The 18,713-nt window shown below is 53.6% G+C and overlaps 1 protein-coding gene across 4 annotated transcripts in view; it reads right to left on the bottom strand.

Moving 5' to 3' along the window:
• PRKAG2 (protein kinase AMP-activated non-catalytic subunit gamma 2) overlaps positions 1-18,713 on the bottom strand; it is a 295,801-nt gene that overhangs the window by 234,719 nt on the left and 42,369 nt on the right. Inside the window, exon 1 of one of the 4 annotated variants that reach the window (XM_070452556.1) lies at positions 6,197-6,334. The exons of 2 other annotated variants lie outside the window; for them this stretch is intronic. In XM_070452556.1, coding sequence (XP_070308657.1) covers positions 6,197-6,295 — 99 coding nt within the window. In that variant the 5' untranslated portion in view covers positions 6,296-6,334. Of the gene's footprint in view, positions 1-4,987; positions 5,352-6,196; positions 6,335-18,713 lie in introns of those variants that run through there. One more of the 4 variants, XM_070452617.1, reaches the window with a different exon arrangement.

Raw genomic sequence — 18,713 nt, 5'->3', positions numbered from 1 at the left:
GCCGCAGAGACCCGACCCTGGTCCCAGGGCCAGACCCGCTTCTATGTGGAAGGGAGCCTTTTGGCCTTGCTGCATCGCCCCTTATGTTCTGCCCTCCTTTTCCCCTCCTGAGGGGGTCTCACACCCAATACGGTTTGTGGAAGAGTCTGTTTGTTGGTTCCAGTTATTTGGAGGGTCATGCACTGTCCCCGGGCTTCCCCGGGGGCTCAGAGGTAAAGAACCAGCCTGCAAGGCAGGAGTTGCAGGAGACACAGGTTCGATCCCTGGGTCAGGAAGATCCCCTGGAGAAGGGCATGGCAACCTACTCCAGTATTCTTGCCTGGAGAATACCATGGACAGAACAGCCTGGTGGGCTACAGGCCACGGGGTTGCAAAGAGTCAGATGACTGAAGTGACTTAGCATGCGCACACACACAGGCACACCCACACCCTAAGTCAGGAGAACATTCTGTTTGTTTCTTTATGACCTTTTCCCCAGCACAGCCCACCCTATTCCTCCTTCCACGGTGGGCATCTCAGAACACCCCAAATGCCCATAAGCATCAGCTCCAAGTATACTTCCAGTCGTGAAAACGTGACTCTGAACATGACTGAGTCAACGCAGCTGCCTGTCCAGGACGCCTGCTGTGCGGGGTACGAGTCTGCTGAGTTGCCCCCATTCCGTGTCTGGTTCTCAAGCCGGTGAGACCCTGTCGTGGGAGCCCTGGACCCAGAAGAGGAGGAGGAGCTGGCTGGAGGCCAGCGCTAACCCCCGATTCCCTGGCCCTGGGTGGCCTGGACCCCTAACCCTCCAGGGGCTGCCTGCAGACGCGGGGTGCTGTGGGGCCGCCTGCCCGGGTCTCTGTTCTCCTATTTCCTGGGACCCGCCCAGCAAGGCTCTAAGGAGCTGGAGCCACGAGCACAGGCAGATGGCAGACGCCCTGAGAAGCAGACGAGACAGTGAAATGCCAGCACACACCTCGCCCGCGGAGTAAAATCAGAGCAGAAAGCCAGGTCCGGGTTTTCTTTTCTCTGACCTTCCCCCCACCTCCCACTGGGCTGTATCTTAGGATGAAAGATGCCAAAGGAACTCAAGGAAGGAATTAAGTTTCAAGGAAAAGCAGGCCACCGTGACCCTCAGGGGAGCCGGGCAGACACCCAGATGACCCACCCGAGGGCGTCAACTGTCCACATGGGACAGGCGGGAAGGGGGAGGGATTGGGCACCCGTGTCACCAAGGACAGATGGAGAAGGGGCCGGACAGGAATCACGGGGGAACTGCGTGAACACAACAGAACCCAGAGCCCTCCAGCCTCAACTTCCTGATGAAAAATCCGATCGAAAAGACCCAGAGAACTCGGAAAACCAGGTCACTTCTAGGCCTGTCGTGGAGATGTTCTTCCGGGCTCAGCGGGGACACCCACAACTGACCGCCGCCTAGAGGGAGGGGCCTGCTGTTTATTGAGCATTTATTACCTGCCTGGGCTTCCCAGATGGTGGTAAAGAACCTGCCTGCCAATGCAGGAGACATAAGAGATGTGGGTCCGATCCCTGGGCGAGGAAGATCCCCTTGAGAAGGAAATGGCAACCCACTCCAGTATCCTTGCCTGGAGGACTCCGGGACCTTAAGTTGCTCATGGGAAAGAAGTCTGGTCCAGGTGGACATGGGGCGGAAGGAGGAGGGGCAGCTGGCTTCTCCAGCAAGTCCTTGGCCTGTAGGTCCTGCCTCAGTTTCTTGCTCAAGTCACTGCCCATGATGGGAGCCGAGATGGGGCCCCATAGTGGGAGACAGGGCCCACACAGCACCAGAAGGAGGAGGGGGCAACTCTGGAGTCAGAGGGCCTGAGTTTGACCCTGGTTCACCATGTACTAGCCGTGCAACCTCAGTAAATGATTCAAGTTCACAGAGCTCCAGTTTCCTCATGGGTAAAATGAGGCCAAGACTGTCATGAGATTTAATATCGTGAACATCCATGAAAATGTCAAACACAGTGCCCGGCGCCTAATACATAGTCAACAAATATTTCCCAAAATGTAAACAGCTATTAGCAGTTTAAGAGGTGATATGAAGACAACCAGTCCATCCTAATGGAAATTGGTCCTGAATATTCATTGGAAGGACTGAAGCTGAAGCTCCAATACTTTGGCCACCTGCTGTGAAGAGCTAACTCACTTGAAAAGACCCTGATGCTGGGAAAGATTGAAGGCAGGAGGAGAAAGGAATGACAGAAGATGGGATGGTTGGATGGCATCACCGACTCAGTGGGCATGAGTTTGAGTAAACTCCGGGAGTTGGTGATGGACAGGGAGGCCTGGCATGCTGCAGTCCATGGGGTCGCAAAGAGTCGGACACGACTGAGCAACTGAACTGAACTGACTGATGAAGACAATCCTTCTAATAAAATCTCTAGCTGACCAATGGGTGCTATCAATTAAGTCAACCTAGGAGAACTATATGAATACAACTTAACACAAAATAAGGCAAAAAACAAAAGTACAGGCATCAACCTATACTAGCCCATGGGCACAGTACGAGGGCAGGTTCAGGGGCTTCCCAGGAGGAGATGCGTGTCTGGTCGGAGGACAGACTGGAAGACTATTAAAGGAAGAAGAAGGCCTGTTGTTAGGAGAGCAGTGAGGGACTGGAAAAATCCAAGAAGGATTCCAACAGTTAACAAGGGAGCCTATATGTGAGTAATACTGCACTGCATATTTGAAAGTTGCTAAGAGTAGATCTTGACATTTCTCATCACAAGAAAAACAACTTCTTGTAAGTATGAATGGTGATGGATGTTAACTAGACTTACTGTGATGATCACTTCACATCACAGACAAATAACTGAATCATTGTGCTGTGCGCCTAAAACAAATATAATGTTGTATGCCCATTATATCTCAATTTTAAAAAGTGCATTTACTCCAGAAAACTAAAACAGCTGAGCTGAAGTGAGAACCCCAAGTTCGCACCTCCATTCCAGGGTCCCTGGCTGTCCAGCACCATGAACTGATAACATCACAACCACATGCCTTACTCATCTCGGAATGGCCAGTGCCTGGCATGTAGGATTCAAGAGGTTATCTCACTAAAGTTTATTTTAATATCAGACAGGGGACCAGCCTTAAGGAGGACCCCACAGCCTATGATGAGGTCCCCCCAACCCAGCCTCCGTCTCCCAGACACCCTCCCTCTCCCCACCCCCCCACCAGCTCCTCAATAAAGAGATGCCAGTTCCACCCTTGTGACTTCAGATGAGAGAAGATTAAGAACCTTAAACATCCTAGATTTTCAATTATCTTCCCTGCATGAATTTAATCTTTTAACCTTTCCTTTCCTCTTCTATAAAAAGGAGCTGAATAACTTGTCTCATAGGCCTAGTATTGGGTAAAAAAAAAAAAACAGAGTACCCCCCCCCCCACCCCTTAGACTGATGGAGCCCTTGGCAGTTTGCAGATAAACTGAGGAAGCAGTTGGAGATGGTGGGGGAGGGGGCGCCGGGGTCCTGAGGGTCGATGCCTCCCCCTGGACTGGTGAAGGGGGCTGGACGGAGCCCACGGAGGCTGGTTCAAGCTCACTGCCTCCCTCTCTCCCATTTTCTCCCGGCTCCCCCGTTCCCAGCAGGCGTCCTGCACGACCCGCCTTCCCTCCCCTCCGCTCCTGCAGGCCTGTCACCTGGTCACACCTACCAGCACCTGAGCGTCCTCTCCGCTTATGCTTCGGGGTCTCCCCTGCCCCTGGACAGGAGCCTCCTGGCCGAACCCTTCTGTCTGCACCCCCTGGGCCCACCCCCGGGCACAGGGGGCACCTGCCAAGTCACTCTCCCAACTGTGCAGACCGCCCCTCAGCCCTCTCATCACCGAATCGGCAGAGACCTGGGGCTTGACTCCCCAAAGCCCCAGAGTTGCCAGTCACCTCCTATGCCTACTTTCCTCCCCATTCAGCTGTAAACACAGAAGCAGGGGCTCAAGCTTCTTTCTGTTTCGCCCCCCACCCCACCCCACCCATCTCTCCAGTCACCAGCCATCACTGACCCTAAGTTCAAGTTCTGTCCACACATAACTCGTGAAGCCTCTGCCTTAGGGAAGGGGGACCCCCAAACAAAAACAGCAGTGGCGACCTCGGAGCAGTGCACCCCGGCCAGCTGGCCGTGTCTCCGGACCAGCCCCTTCCAGCCCGGAGCTCCACTTGTGGCTCCACAGTCCAGGCATCGGGTTCTCAGCCTCCCCCCTCCTCCTTCGCGAAGAGAACAGACCAGTCTTAGCTCAGACCAGGGTGAAGACATTGTCCCTCCTCTCTTCCTCCCCCCTTCCTGGTCACCCCCCTCACCTCCTATTTTCTGTTTTTTTAATGTCTTTCCCAGAAGTTAAAAGCAACAAGTACAGTTTTCACAGCTCACCTTCCACTAGCCAGAGACCGACCGACCGAGTTATGTGGTCAAGAGCCTTCCAGGGGACCACGGGGCAGGTGCCCCAGAGTCCCCGAGCATCCCTGACCCTTTTTCCCTTTGGGACAGATTCAATAAACGGTGACTCAGGGCAGGGAGGGAAGTCAGACCCTGCTGAGATTTCAGCCAGGGAGATTTAAGGTGGATGGGAGGGGAGTGAGGGGGGAGGGGAGACCCCACACTCAGGTGGGTGGGGAGGAGGAACCAAACTCAGAGGAGGAACACAGATGAATTCGCCTCCCCCGCTCCCCCCGCAATACAAACACACACACACACACACACACACACACACACACACACACGCCACCTTCACGAGTTATTCTCTAAACCTCCAAGAAAAAGTTATGTAAGGAGGGAACACACAGCTCCAGGTAGGGGAGGAAACATTTGGTTCGGCCTGGAGGTGTTTAATTGAATAAGAGGCTCCCCAGGAACAAAGCGAGAATTCGGCATCCGTCTTGCATACAGAGCAGACAAAGCATCAGGAGAGAGCAAAAGCCGCACACCCAGGCACCGCAATGACCAGCACGCACTCAGACAGCCAGCTCCTCCGGAGGTCTGCTTACTCAGCTCCGAGCGGTCCAGGAGATCTCCCCTTCCCGGGTGCTCATCGCCAGCCGCGGGGAGATGTGCCGGCTGACAAGCGATGGGGGAGACACAGCGCCCCCAGCTCGGGAGAAAAAAAAAAAAATCGTGTTTCCTCGCTGGCTCCCAAGGTTCCCCGAGAGAGACAGGCAGAGAAGGGGGCTCCCCAACCCCCTCAGCGCAGGCGATTTCTAGGGTTCCGCCAGGCGCACGTCTGCAACAGATGGGGACGGAGCGGGCTGGGTGTGTCCCCAGTCCCCGGAGCCACGCGGGCGGCGGGCGTGATGGCTGGAGCCCGCGCTGCGGCTCACGACACAGGCGGCGCGGGGCAGGTCCCCCCATTGACGGGACTGCAGCAAACTGTCATGACCACCGCGGCGTCGGGGTGGGGTGGGGGGAGCATGCAGGGAGGCGACTCCTCACTACCCTGGTCCAGGGAGAGGGAGGGAAGACTCAGCCAGGTCTTTTAAAAAGACAGGCAGCGGACAGAGGGAGGTGGGGGAGACTGCCGATGGATGCTGCAGTCGGTGGCCCTGAGCTCCAGGTCCGCTCCCAGTGCAGCCCCTGCAGGGTTCTTGTCTCCCTTCGGGGTGGTGGGTGGGGGGAACTGCACCATGGCTCCAGGAACCTGGGCCCCTGGGGGGTCGTGCCCTCGGGATACGGACAATGCCGGTTTTATTTCTCTCTGGCAAGTAGACGGATGCTGAATCCTCCCTCTGTTCCTGGGAAGCCTCTTAGTCGATGAAACACCTCCAGGCCGAACCAAATGTCCCTTCCCCTACCTAGAGCTGAGGCCCTTCCGAAAGGCCCTGCAAGTGGAATTCCCATTGGAAACCCCAGAGCCCCAGCCCTGATAGACCAGCTGCAAAGCCACATCCTGCAGGCCACGTGGTCCCTGCCAGGTATCAACCGAGTCTACTTGCTTCCCTGTCATTCTGATGCTCTGACGTCCGGGGCCTGGCTGACCCTGGAGGGAAGGGCCCTCTCAGGGCTCCGTCAGTTCCTAGAGTCAGCAAAACACTCCCCCTTTTCATGTCAAAACCAGTGAGACGCCAAGCCCACACCCCTCACCTCTTCCGCGGCTCTCCTCCAACAGGTACCAGACAACGAGGGGGCGGCCCCTGCACCCAGAGGCACCCCCCCACCCGGAGCTGAAATGATTCAAACTCACCAACCCTTTGCTTGCTCACCTGCCCCGCCTGCTCCTTCCCACAGAAACCACTGGGGAGGTTCCTGCCCACATTCTCCCCGGCTCCTGCTGCCTCCTCACCCGCCCATGCTTCCCCCATGTGCCGGGGGGGTGGGGGGGGCCCTCCTGTTTCCAGGGATCACAAGTATACCAGCCTTCTGCCTGGTGGCAGTCACACTGGTGTCCCCCGAAGGACGTCCAGGCCATCTCAGACCTGAGCATGGACACTCCGCGACCGCAGCCCAGGCCCCGTTCCTCTGAGGAACACGCCTGCTCCCCGCATCTCCCAGGGCTGCTGGTGGGGCAACGGGTGAGCAAGCATTTGGACAAAAATAAGCATCAGCTTGGGGTGGGAGGGATTTTTTTTTTTTTCTGGAACCAGAGGGCAGCGTAAACTCGCGGTTTAGCAAAAAGCTGGTGCCATTTCGGTGGCTTTGGAGCCAGCCCCGCGGCCACCCCTCCCCGGGCACGGGGACGAGGGGTCCCCTGGAGACCCAGCCAATCACAATATTTTCTCCAGCTGGCTCTGGAACTAGCCTCGCTGGGTGAGCTGGGCTTGTTTTATTTTCTGTGTGCTTTATTCCAAAGCATACAAACAAGCTTGAGGCAAAAACGCCTAATTAGCTTTGCTTGGAATAGCTGGCGATGGCAGGGAAATGGGCTACCCCATCCAAAAATGTCCAAAGGTTTGCTACGTTTGGAGGCAAGCGCCTGCAAATAACTTACGGGGCGCGGGTGACTCTCTGCAGTTCTGATCATCAGCCAGCCCGAGTCTCAGGAACCTGGAATATTCATTAAGAGATGGAGAGGCACAGGCCACTCTGCTCTGGCTGCCAAGGTGCTGAAACAGACATGGCCAATGTCTTCACCTGTGTTTATTCTCGCTTCCAAAAATCTCCACTGACCCTTCACACTTCTTCAGGCTCTGAGGTTTCCCACCTACTCTCCTGAGAGGGTGGAGGTCAGCATTCTGGAAGGAGGAGCCTCAGGGGACCATGTTGGCAAGGCCGGAAGACCCAGGAAGACTCTAGTCAGCCCCATGGCCGGTCTCCGGAATATTCCTTCCTGTCTCCCATTCCCCCACCCCACGATTCTCTGCCCCCAAATCAATCTCCCTAAACACTTCTTTCCAAACTTTACTCTCAGCACCCTCACCAGATCCAAAAGGACAAACCAAAACCAAAAGTAAGCAAACCTCCCCAAACACAAGTTCCCTATGACCTACCAGACAAACCCAGGGTCTCCAGGGTGCTGGGCCAGGCCCACCAGCCATCCGACCTTCTGACCTCGTGGGCTGGGCTGACCTGTCACCCAGGGGCCTCAGGGGACCTCACCATCCCCCACAGGCTTCGCCAGCATCTATAAGTTACGACCTGGCCTGTCTCCTGGAACTGATTTCTCAAGAGCTAGCTATCTCAACGTGCATAAGAGGTAACTGGGTAAAACACTACCTATTGTACGAATAAGGACAATGCAGTTCAGGGAGGCTGAGACGCCAAGGTTACAGACAAACCAGTGACAACACTGGGACTCAGTGACTGGCGTATTTCCCTCCAGTCCTGACAGGTTCACATTCCACCCCATTTTGATCTGTTTACTTTTGGTCATTTGAATCTTCTGGCATTTCTGTGACATAGGTCTATGACATGTGCAATTAAAAATAAGCAGAATTAGCTTGTACTCTTAAAGTCGGGAATTCCCCTTTGAGGAGTCCATCCCAAAGAAAATCTGAACTGCAAAAAAAGCTTTCGGCACAAGGCGCGTCTGCAGCAAAGAGGAGGCCCAGATGCCATGTGAGTGCGGCTGCTTGGACAGGGTCACATGGTGCTGTGAGGAAACCACCGTGGCAACGTCCAAGAAGCAAGCGACGTAAGGGATGCGGCCGGAGAATAGCAGACAAGGCACAGCATCGCCTCACCCTGTAAGAGACACAGAAGGCTGGAGACACACGTCACACACACGTCAGCGCGCCCCCACCCAGCCCCAACGAGACAGCCCAGGGTTAGAGTCTGAGCGTTCTGTAATCTAACACAGGCCCTTTGCCGCGCCCCACTCCATCCTGGGCCGTGAGTCTGAAACTCAAGACGCTGCGTGCAAACTCAGTCCTGTGACCGGGCGCCACTGCAGGAGGGCAGCGCCTGCCCTAACAGCAAAGGGACCCACAGCCCCGAGCCCAGATCTGCCCAGCGCTGGGCCTGTGTGTCACGCCCTCGGCCAGTGCAGGGGACATGGGTTCGATCTCTGCTCCAGGAAGATCCCACATGCCGCGGAGCAACCAAGGCCGTGCACCACAGCTACTGAAGCCACGAGCCTAGAGCCTGTACTCCGCCAACAGGACACGCCACTGCAAGGAGAAGCCCGTGCACCGCGTGAAGGGCAGCCCCCACTGCCGCAGCCTGTGCAGCAAGAGAGGCCCAGCACAACCAAAAATCAGCCCGTCAATCAGAACGCTTAAGAAGGAGCAAAGGTCCAACCTCGGCCAAGGGCCTGGCTCCTGGCTGCACTAACCACAATTGTATTTCACTCGGAAGCGGGGGGGCCAGAAGAGGGGACAAGGCATGGGGTTGGCTTGGCACTGGCTTGGTCATCCACTGGCAGGGCATGGTGTTGGCTTGGCATTGGTTTGGCTATCCACTGGCATGGCATGGTGTTGGCTTGGCATTGGCTTGGTCATCCACTGGCATGGCATGGTGTTGGCTTGGCATTGGCTTGGTCATCCACTGGCATGGCATGGTGTTGGCTTGGCATTGGCTTGGTCATCCACTGGCATGGCATGGTGTTGGCTTGGCATTGGCTTGGTCATCCACTGGCATGGCATGGTATTAGCTTGGGACTGGCTTGGCCATCCACTGGCAGGGCATGGTGTTGGATTGGCATTGGCTTGGCCATCCACTGGCATGGCATGGTGATGGCTTGGTGTTGGCTTGGTCATCCACTGGCATGGCATGGTGATGGCTTGGTGTTGGCTTGGCTATCCACTGGTATGGCATGGTGTTGGAATGGCACTGGCTTGGCCATCCACCGGCAATGACATCTGAGATGTTCTAGATCAAGCAGGGATGTGAGTGCTGTGACATCTGACTTTGGAACCCCATTTCTACACACAGCTTGTGGCCAGTGCTCCTGCATCTACTCACTATGCAATACATTAGGGGAGTTTTGTGGCTTCCCAGTTGACCAATCAAAAAATGGGCAGAAGACCTAAAGAGATATTTCTCTAAAAAAGACATACAGATGGCCAAGAGGTACATGAGAAGATGCTCAACATCGCTAGTCATTTGAGAAAAGCAAGTCAAAACTACAATGAGGTACCACCTCACACCAATCAGACTGGCCATCATCAAAATGTCTACAAATGATAAATGCCGGAGAAGGCGTGGAGAAAAGGGAACTCTTCCACACTGTTGTATGTGTGCTAAGTCACTCAGTCGTGTCTGACTCTTTGCAACCCCAGGGACTTTAGCCCACCAGCTCCTCTGTCCATGGGATTCTCCAGGCAGGAATACTGGAGTGCGTCGCCATGCCCTTCTCCAGGGGATCTTCCCGACAGCCACCGGGAAAGCCCCCACACTGTTGGTGGGAATGTCAATTGGTGCAGCCACCATGGAGAACAGTAAGGAGGTTTCTCAAAAAACCAGAGCTACCATATGAACCAGCGATCCCACTTCTGGGCATGTGTCTAGAAAAGATGAAAGCTCTAATTTGAAAATGTACATGCACCCCAATGCTCATAGCAGCACTATTTACAATAGCCAAGACAAGGAAACAACTTAAACGTCCATCACCAGATGAATGGATAAAGAAGATTCGGTATATATATATGCAATGGAATTACTCATCCATAAAAAGAATGAAATAATGCCATTTGCAGCTACATGGAATGGACCTAGAGATTATCCTACTGAGTAAAGTAAGTCAGACAGAGAAAGACAAATCAATATCATCTATAGGTGGAATCCTTAAAAAATGGTACAAATAAACTTATTTACAAAACAGAAATAGACCCACAGACACAGAACACAACCTTAATAGTTACCAAAGAAAGAGGAATAAATTGAGAATTTGGGATGAAGAGATAAAAGCTGCTATATATAAAATAGATAAACAAGAAAGACCTACCTTATATAAAATAGATTAACAAGAAGGACCTACTGTATAGCACAGGGAACTATGATATACTTAGTTATCTTGTAATAACCTATAATGGAAAGAATCTGAAAAAGAATACATATATCTATCTATATTTACCTATATCTGAATTACTTTGTTGGAGAAAGAAATGGCAACCCAGTGCAGCACTCTTGCCTGGGAAATCCCAAGGACAGGAGGATCTGGTGGATTAGAGTCCATGGGGTCGCAAGGGGTTGTAAACAACTTGGCAACCAAACAGCAACTCCGTTGCACACCTGAAACACTGTAAATAAACTCTACTTCAAAAAAAGTACAATAAAATACCCCAATGAGGAATCGACATGCAGAAGAGGGCCACTTGGGACCTGGAACATCTTTACTGACATCTATGGCAGAGGACATATTAATCAGCTCAAGGAGGGTTAAAGCTCCTTCTCACTGGCGAAATGAGTGGTGTCAAGGCAAGGGCTGGCTCAGGAGGCCGGGACGGGCTGCAGCAGCCTGGAGAAAAGCAGTCAGAGAATCCAGCCAGCCCCCCGCCCCCGCCACAAACACACACACACACACCACAGCCCTCGAGGCCAAAATGCCCACATACTGTGCCTTGGATGCTTGAACTCTGCTGTTACGTCGGCCTAGGTGCCCCAAGAACACCTCTGAGTTCTGCTCAGAGTGAATCTACTGAAGGGCAGCAGGACTGCCTCTAAGCTGCAGTAGGTAGTTCCTAACCATCCGTAAGGGTTTAGCAAACTTGGATCAAAGATTTCCTCTCATTGTAACATATCACCCGGCACTGAGGCTGCCAGGATGGGGGTGGTGGGGGAACACATGGCCCTATCCACCTCCAGTACCAGAGACCACTGATAGTTATCAAAGTCCCCAGGTGTTTCCTAAGCAGCCAAATTGGCTCAGTGCCCTTAGCCACTCAGCCACTCCCTTGATACCTCCATCTAGGTAGAACCAGCAGTTCCAGAACTCCTGAAGTGCAAAGACGTTTGGAATCAGCGGGATCTCATGCCCTGATCTTAATGGAGAGGAACCAGAAACAAACCAACCCCAACCCCAAAGGGTAACAGTCTCTCCATCTTTCACAGCCTCGTCCTGGACTCTCGAAGGTCTTTAGACTCACCCCCGGAGCCCCACAGGGGGACGTGCTTCTGGGTCATAAGCTCCCCCGAGCCGTGCACGTTGAGCAGGGTACTGACCACACACACACACACACGTGTTACAGCGCTTGTGTCTGGAGCACGTCACCTGCTGGATCACAGGGTCACCACCATCAAGTAACGAGTAACATGTGCAAGCTCCGGGCTTCCCTGGTGTGGGCTCAGTTGGTAAAGAATCTGCCTGCAAAGCAGGAGATCCAGGTTCAATTCCTGGGTTGGGAAGATCCCCGGGAGAAGGGAATGGCAACCCACTCGAGTATTCTTGCCTGGAGAATTCCATGAACAGAGGAGCCTGGCAGGACACAGTTCATGGGGTCACAAAGAGTCGGACACGACTGAGAGACTAACATACACACCCCATGCAAGCTCCAAATCGCATGCCCACACGGGGCAGGGACTTGCCCGAGGCCACGTGGCTGGGTGCCCAGAGGCCCAGGCCTAGGACTGGGGTGCTCTGGACTTTGACCCCCTGCACCTGCCAAGAAGGAGCTCAGCCCCACCTGCTGGAACACCGGGTTTGTTCACACGGCCCCGCAGTGGCCTCTCCCCTAACTTCAGTCCAGACAAGTGCAGGTGTGCAAGGTGCAGAGGGCAGGCTAAACGGGAAAGGATCTGCCATTCCTGCTGGCAGCCAGAAAGGACGAGGCACACGAAAGGAGCGCGGATGGACTGGGGGGTAAACAGGCAACACAGGCTTAGGTGTTTACCTGTCACAGTCGACACGGGCCTCTCGGGCTCACGGGGTCTTTGCGAAGCCCACCTCCACCCCTGCCGGCCACAGAGACCTCCCACCCAGGCTCCTGCAGGCTCCTCCCGCCTGCATCCCGAGCCCAGGGCTCCAGGGGAGTCCACACGATTCTGAACACAGCAAGTCTCCACCTGAATGTTTCATCCAGATCACTGCCGACAGAGGAGGAAGCTACTCAGATCTGAGACGCAGCGGGGCCGCTGTCCGGGAGGACAGCGTGCTCACCTTCACGGGAGCAGCGTGGCACTGAGGAAGCCCCCCGTGTTCCTCTCTGACTCTGCAGTTAAACACACAGGATGCACTCGCAAAAGATCCCCGTCTGCAAGGGGTCTCCACCGTCCACCACAGCTCTAGCTCCATCTCTCCGAGGCCCTCCCCGCTCCTCACAACGAGTACCCAGGGGACCCTCAAACACATGTCAGCCTCAGGCTGGGTTTCTGGGACACAAGACAAGTAGGAGATGAGACTCCCCAGTCTCGTGGACCTCAGTCCTGGCCGGGAGGGTCATGGAGACAAGGAATAAGCAGACCGAGGGTCGTTGCAGCACCTCATGCCGTGTGGACAGTGGCCACCATAACAGTGTCCAGAAGGAAGTGGCTGCTTTGGATGGAAGCCGTAACAGAAGTACGTCATGCAAGGAGCAAGGTTGAGGCGGAGAGCTAAGAAGCAGCAAGTGAACAGAGGCCCTGGAGGGTCCTGGCGTTTGGTCAGGCTCCCTCTTTGGTCCCTGGACTGGAGGAGGAAATGGCAACCAACTCCAGCATTCTTGCCTGGAGAATCCCCACTGACAGAGGACCCTGGTGGGCTACAGTCCCTGGGGTTGCAAAGAGTAGGACACCACTTGGGCAACTAATACGTCTTGGATGTGCTGCCAAGGCTCTGGAAGGCTCTGGAAGGCTCCAGAAACTAGATCTTCCATTGACGCCAGGTAGACTTGGCTCATCCACAGTCAAGGGGCTGACAGGCTGAGCTTGGCTAGACTCAGGCAAAAATGCTCCAGTTCTGGAAGCCAGTGACCTCAAACTGTCTCAAAGGCACTGCCGAACAGATGGTCTGGGCTGCTCAGGTGGTGATGGAAGGCCAGGCTAGGGCTAAATAGGCCCCCATCTTCCTGATTTAATTGAAACCAACACAAATCACCTTGGGCACAAAACAATTTTTTGGCCAGGGCGCCCTCTGTCACCGTGGTCCTCGAGCACGCCTTCTTAGACAAGCTGGGCTCATCTCCCAATGTCCTTCCTCATCCTTGTAAACCAGATGCTGCTATCCTACGTCTCCCCGCCCCCAGGCCCCCGCCTGCAGGCATTCCTATGAAAGATGTAGGAACAGGAAGGTTCGTGTACCCAGATTTGTTGGCTACAAAGATTCCCTGTCAATTAATTTTTCTAAAAATGGAATAAACACTAAAAGTTGAGCTGAAACTTAGAACACATTTAACACTTTTAAAAGAAGTCAGATGACACCACCCTTAATGGCAGAAAGTAAAGAAGAACTAAAGAGCCTCTTGATGAAAATGAAAGAGGAGAGTGAAGAAGTTGACTTAAAGCTCAACATTCAGAAAACAAAGATCATAGCATCCAGTCCCATCACTTCATGGCAAATAGATGGAGAAACAGTGGAAACAGTGGCTGACTTTATTTTGGGGGGCTCAAAAATCACTGCAGATGGTGACTGCAGCCATAAATTTAAAAGATGCTTACTCCTTGGAAGGAAAGTTATGACCAACCTAGACAGCATATTAAAAAGCAGAGACATTGCTTTACCAACAAAGGTCCATATAGACAAGGCTATGGTTTTTCCAGTGGTCATGAATGGATGAGAGTTGGACTATAAAGAAAGCTGAGCACTGAAGAATTGATGCTTTTGTACTGTGGTGCTGGAGAAGACTCTTGAGAGTCCCTTGGACCACAAGGAGATCCAACCAGTCCATCCTAAAGTCCTGAATGTTCATTGGAAGGACTGATTTCCTCCAATACTTTGGCCACCTGATGCGAAGAGTTGACTCATTTGAAAAGACCCTGATGCTGGGAAAGATGGAAGGTGGGAGGAGAAGGGGACGACAGAGGAAGAGATGGTTGGATGGCATCACCGACTCAATGGACATGAGTTTGAATAAACTCTGGGAGTTGGTGATGGACAGGGAGGCCTGGTGTGCTGCAGTCCATGGGGTCACAAAGAGTCAGACACAACTGAGCAACTGAACTGAACTGAAAAGAAGTCTCTTGGAAAGCATCATATGGAACTCTCCTACCCCTCAAAGATGCATGGGAGCCCTGATCCCCAGGACCTTATTAGGAAATAGGGCCTTTAAAGAAACAATCAAGTTAAAGTGAGAGCACTAGGGTGGGCCCGAGCTCACTATGATGGTGTCCTTATAAAAAGGGGGATTTGAACACAGATGCAGACATGTAGGGCTTCCTTGGTGGCTCAGTGAAAGATAATCTACCTGCAATGCAGGAGCTGCAGGTTCGATCCCTGGATCAGGAAGATCCCCTGGGGGAGAGCATGGCTACCCACTCCAGTATTCCTTCCTGGAGAATCCCCATGGACAGAGGAGCCTGGCGGGCTACAGTCCCTGGGGTTGCAGAAGAGTTGGACATGACCGAAGTGACTGAGCATGCACGCACACAGACATGTAAAGAGGGAAGACGACCGCCGTGAACCTAGGACTGACGTCTGAAACAGATGTTCCCTAGCCTGGTCTTGCTCACCCCTAGCATGGCCCGCCCATGCCCTGATTGCAGACTTCCCACCCCAGATCTGGGAGACAATAAATGTCTGCAGTTCCGAGCCCCCCCCCGCCCCGGGTTTGTGATGCTTTGCTATGGCAGCCCCAGGACAGCTACCCACTTGCTCTTTCATTTTTTCACAGCTTTATTAAGATAGAATTCACATACCATACAATTCAGCCAGTTACGTGCACGATCAATGGTCTTAAGTCTTTCACACACCTGTGTGACCACCACCACAATGAATGTTAAAGCATTTTCATCACCCCAAAGAAGCCTCGTGTCTACTAGGGGTCACTCCCATACTCCTCTCCTCCCCCAGCCCACGGCAACTACGGATCTACATTGGGTATTGGTGGACTTGCCACTTGTGAACACCTCTTTTTTTTAAATAGTCAATTACTGGGCACCTAAGTGCCACCCCTCCTTTTTATTTGACTGTGCCAAGTCTTAGTTGCGGCATGTCGGATCTTCGTTCCTGTGTTTAGTATCTTTTTTTTTTTTTTTTTAAGTTGCAGCATGCAGGACCCAGTTTCCTGACCAGGGATTGAACACTCTACATTGGGAGCAGAGAGTCTTAACCACTGGACCACCAGGGAAATCCCTAAACACTTCTTATAAATGGAACTATTCACCCTGTGGTCTCTTTTGACTGAATTCCTTATCTTCTTAAACAGAACATAACTCAGCTATTTAAAGAGGTCAGCACTATACTGCGGGGTCAGGGGGATGGATGGGAGATGGGGTGGAGAGGGAAGGGGAGGTGTGGGGACCTGCTGGCCTCGGGATCGAAGTTGGATCTGTTCCCCACTCTCTGGTTCTGCGACCTTAAATGACCTCCTACTTAACCTGGCCCAGAGTCCCTTCCTTTATAAAGACACAATTGCAGCCTCAGAGCCAAGCGATGACTCAGTGACCACATGTGTGCGGGCCTGGCACCGCTGGCTTTACCATCAGTCCACTTCTCAGGCCTTGAAGACAAGTCACCACTTACTAAGTGCTTAGTCGCTCAGTCGTGTCCGACTCTTTGTGACCCCATGGACCCACCAGGCTCCTCTGTCCGTGGGGATTCTACAGGCAAGAATCCTGGCGTGGGTGGCCATGCATCATCTAATACAGAGGTGGAGTCAGGGATACCGGGGCAGGTAAGTCCTGGAGGGGGAACCCTTTCACGGAATTCCCCAAAGCGCTGCACTTTCTCATAGTTGATGAAAAAGGCTCTACATGAAGTAGCCTAATGTTGGCTTCTGTGAATTAAACAGCACAAACAATGACAGCTTTGATCGGATTCTTCTGTCTCCTGCCTCACACTTAGCTTCTAAAGCTGCTCTCGTTTCCAGAGACTCCTCATCTTCCACCTTCTCTAGGAGAGAGCCCGACCACCACCCTCAAGGTCCCAACCACCCAGCTCACCATCCACCCCCTGTGATGTGGGGCTGGGGACCCAACTGCAAGCTGCCGTGAGACCTGAACCCACGGTAGTCTCCCCACCGCCCGACGGCCCTGCTCACGAGGAGGGAGAAGGTCACATATCGGGGGCCCAAAGTCATCATCAGGCTCAGTGACCAGGATGTGGACACCCAAACGACACGCGGGTGTTGCGGGGACGAGGGGCAGCCAGCAGCAGGGGCTGCCCTTGCAGGCTCTATGACACAAACCACGAAGCCCAGTCTGGCCTCTGTCTGCAGTCGCTGCCCCCGCCACGTGCCAGGTGCATGGTGGACACAACCCCTCCATGTAGACAGGAAAGCAGAGCCCAAGGAGATGGAGCCTCAGCCTCCAGACCATCACAGGCCTTGTCTCCCCGGAAATTTCATGCCTCAGCGACACGCAAGGCTGGGGAGGGGGCTGGGAAGAAATGACACCCTCGGTCTGGTTCTCAAGCCTTCCTCAGCCTGATGCTGTGGTCCGGCCCCCACCCCACCCCCAGGTTGAGCCTGGAGGACCCCCTCCCCCATGGCTGGGAGCTGGAAGGGAGGTGGAGCCTACCCCCAGCTAAGTCCCTGGTCTAACGGCTCCTACCCCAGAGGGCACACTGGGGTCTGCAGCGGCGCCTTCTCAAAACATGGCTGCCCAGGGCCCCTCTAGAACCGCTGAATCGGAATGTCTGGGGCTGAGAATGGGGGTCGGGGGGGGACTGAGACACACCCTAATTAAGAGTCTATGGTACAGTCCATAAGACGGGGAAAACCTCTGAGTTGGAAGCTTTGGTAACAGGCTAGGGCCAAAGCGCCTAATACAGGCTGCAATGTGTCCTAGTTGGCCTCCCGCTGCGTGTCATTGTGCCTGAATCCCAACATCCAAATTCTAAGAAGGTACACATGTGTTTGGGTTACAGTGGTTGCGTTACATCAGGTGTGTGAAATAGATTGCAGACAAGTGTGCGATGTCAGAAGACCGGAATCCCAAGGGAGAGAGCGCTAACTCATAACGCGTGGCCAGTGCTCTCGAAATTGTGACCAGACCGCGCTAACATCACAGCCGCCTCCCTGTGGAGCCCCCACCCGGGACAGCAGGCCAGCTGTGCAGCTTGCCGTTCCCAGAAATGCTGCCGTGTCCCTCCCCAGGGAAGCTCCAGGAGCCGTCCGGAGTTCTGATAGCCCCTCATCCCTCTGACGACAAGGACTCAGACAGGAACTGCGTCTTCCGCCTGGGTTCCCAGAACAAACTGGAAACCACGGCTGCCCGTGCTGGACGCAGAGATGGGAGTGAAATGCATGTCTGCCGTTGCTCACGGCTGGGGCTGGAGTCATGTGTCACTCCAGGGTATTCGGCCGACACACTCTATTTTTCTGCATGTACTCTCTATTCCTATAAAACCTCAGTGGAAATTACTGTACTCTCAAGTGCTTTGCATGGCTTGCACATCCTGCTGTGCTATCTGAATCCACTTGGACTGAGGGGTCCTCTGAGAGCGAGCCCTGAACCCAAACACAACACAGCTTTGGTTTTCTTCAACAAATTCATTTCATGCTATTCCCTACGTGTTAATACTTCGTATGTGTTGTATCTTCAATGACACCTTTTAAAAAATTATTTATTTTTGGCTGTGCTGGGCCTTCGTGGCTGCTCAGGATTTTTCCAAGGACTACTCTCAAGTTGTGGTGCCAGGGTTTCCATTGTGGGGGCTTCTCTTGTTGGAGAGCACAGACTCTAGGGCGTGCGGGCTTCAGCAGTTGCGGGTCCCGGGCTCCAGAGCACAGACTCAGTAGCTGTGGCAACCAGGCTTAGCTGCTCCGTAGCATGCGGGATCTTCCTGGACCAAGGAGTGGACCCGTGTCTCCTGCGTTGATAGGCAGATTCTTTACCACTGAGCCGCCAGGGAAGCCCTCAAGGATGTCCTAAGTAAGGCGGCGCCGATCCTTCTGTGACTGCTCAGAACGCGTACTGTCTGTGTCGGACCTCCACTCGGCTGGGCGAGCTCAACAAGGACGCGCTGGACACTTGTGTACCAGGCACACAGCTGAGGGGGACACGGAGAAAAGGCGAAGTCCGCTCTTCCACAAGGCCTTGTCGAGGAAAAACACACTCGCGACAGAATTTTTGTCTAAAAGGCCCAAGAGCTGGGACTTCCCTGGTGGTCCAGTGGTTAAGACTCTGTGCTTCCACTGTGGGAGGCATGGGTTCGATCTCTGGTTGGGGAACTAAGATTCCGCAGGCCATGCAGCACAGACAAAAAGACGGAAAATATAAATAAGAACAAATAAATAAATAAAGGCCTAAGCCTGCTGCCTCGGAACAGGA

This window comes from Odocoileus virginianus, chromosome 1 (assembly GCF_023699985.2).
Source record: "Odocoileus virginianus isolate 20LAN1187 ecotype Illinois chromosome 1, Ovbor_1.2, whole genome shotgun sequence".
NCBI classification, from domain to species: domain Eukaryota; kingdom Metazoa; phylum Chordata; class Mammalia; order Artiodactyla; family Cervidae; genus Odocoileus; species Odocoileus virginianus.
This window is presented reverse-complemented; position numbering and strand designations above follow the sequence as displayed.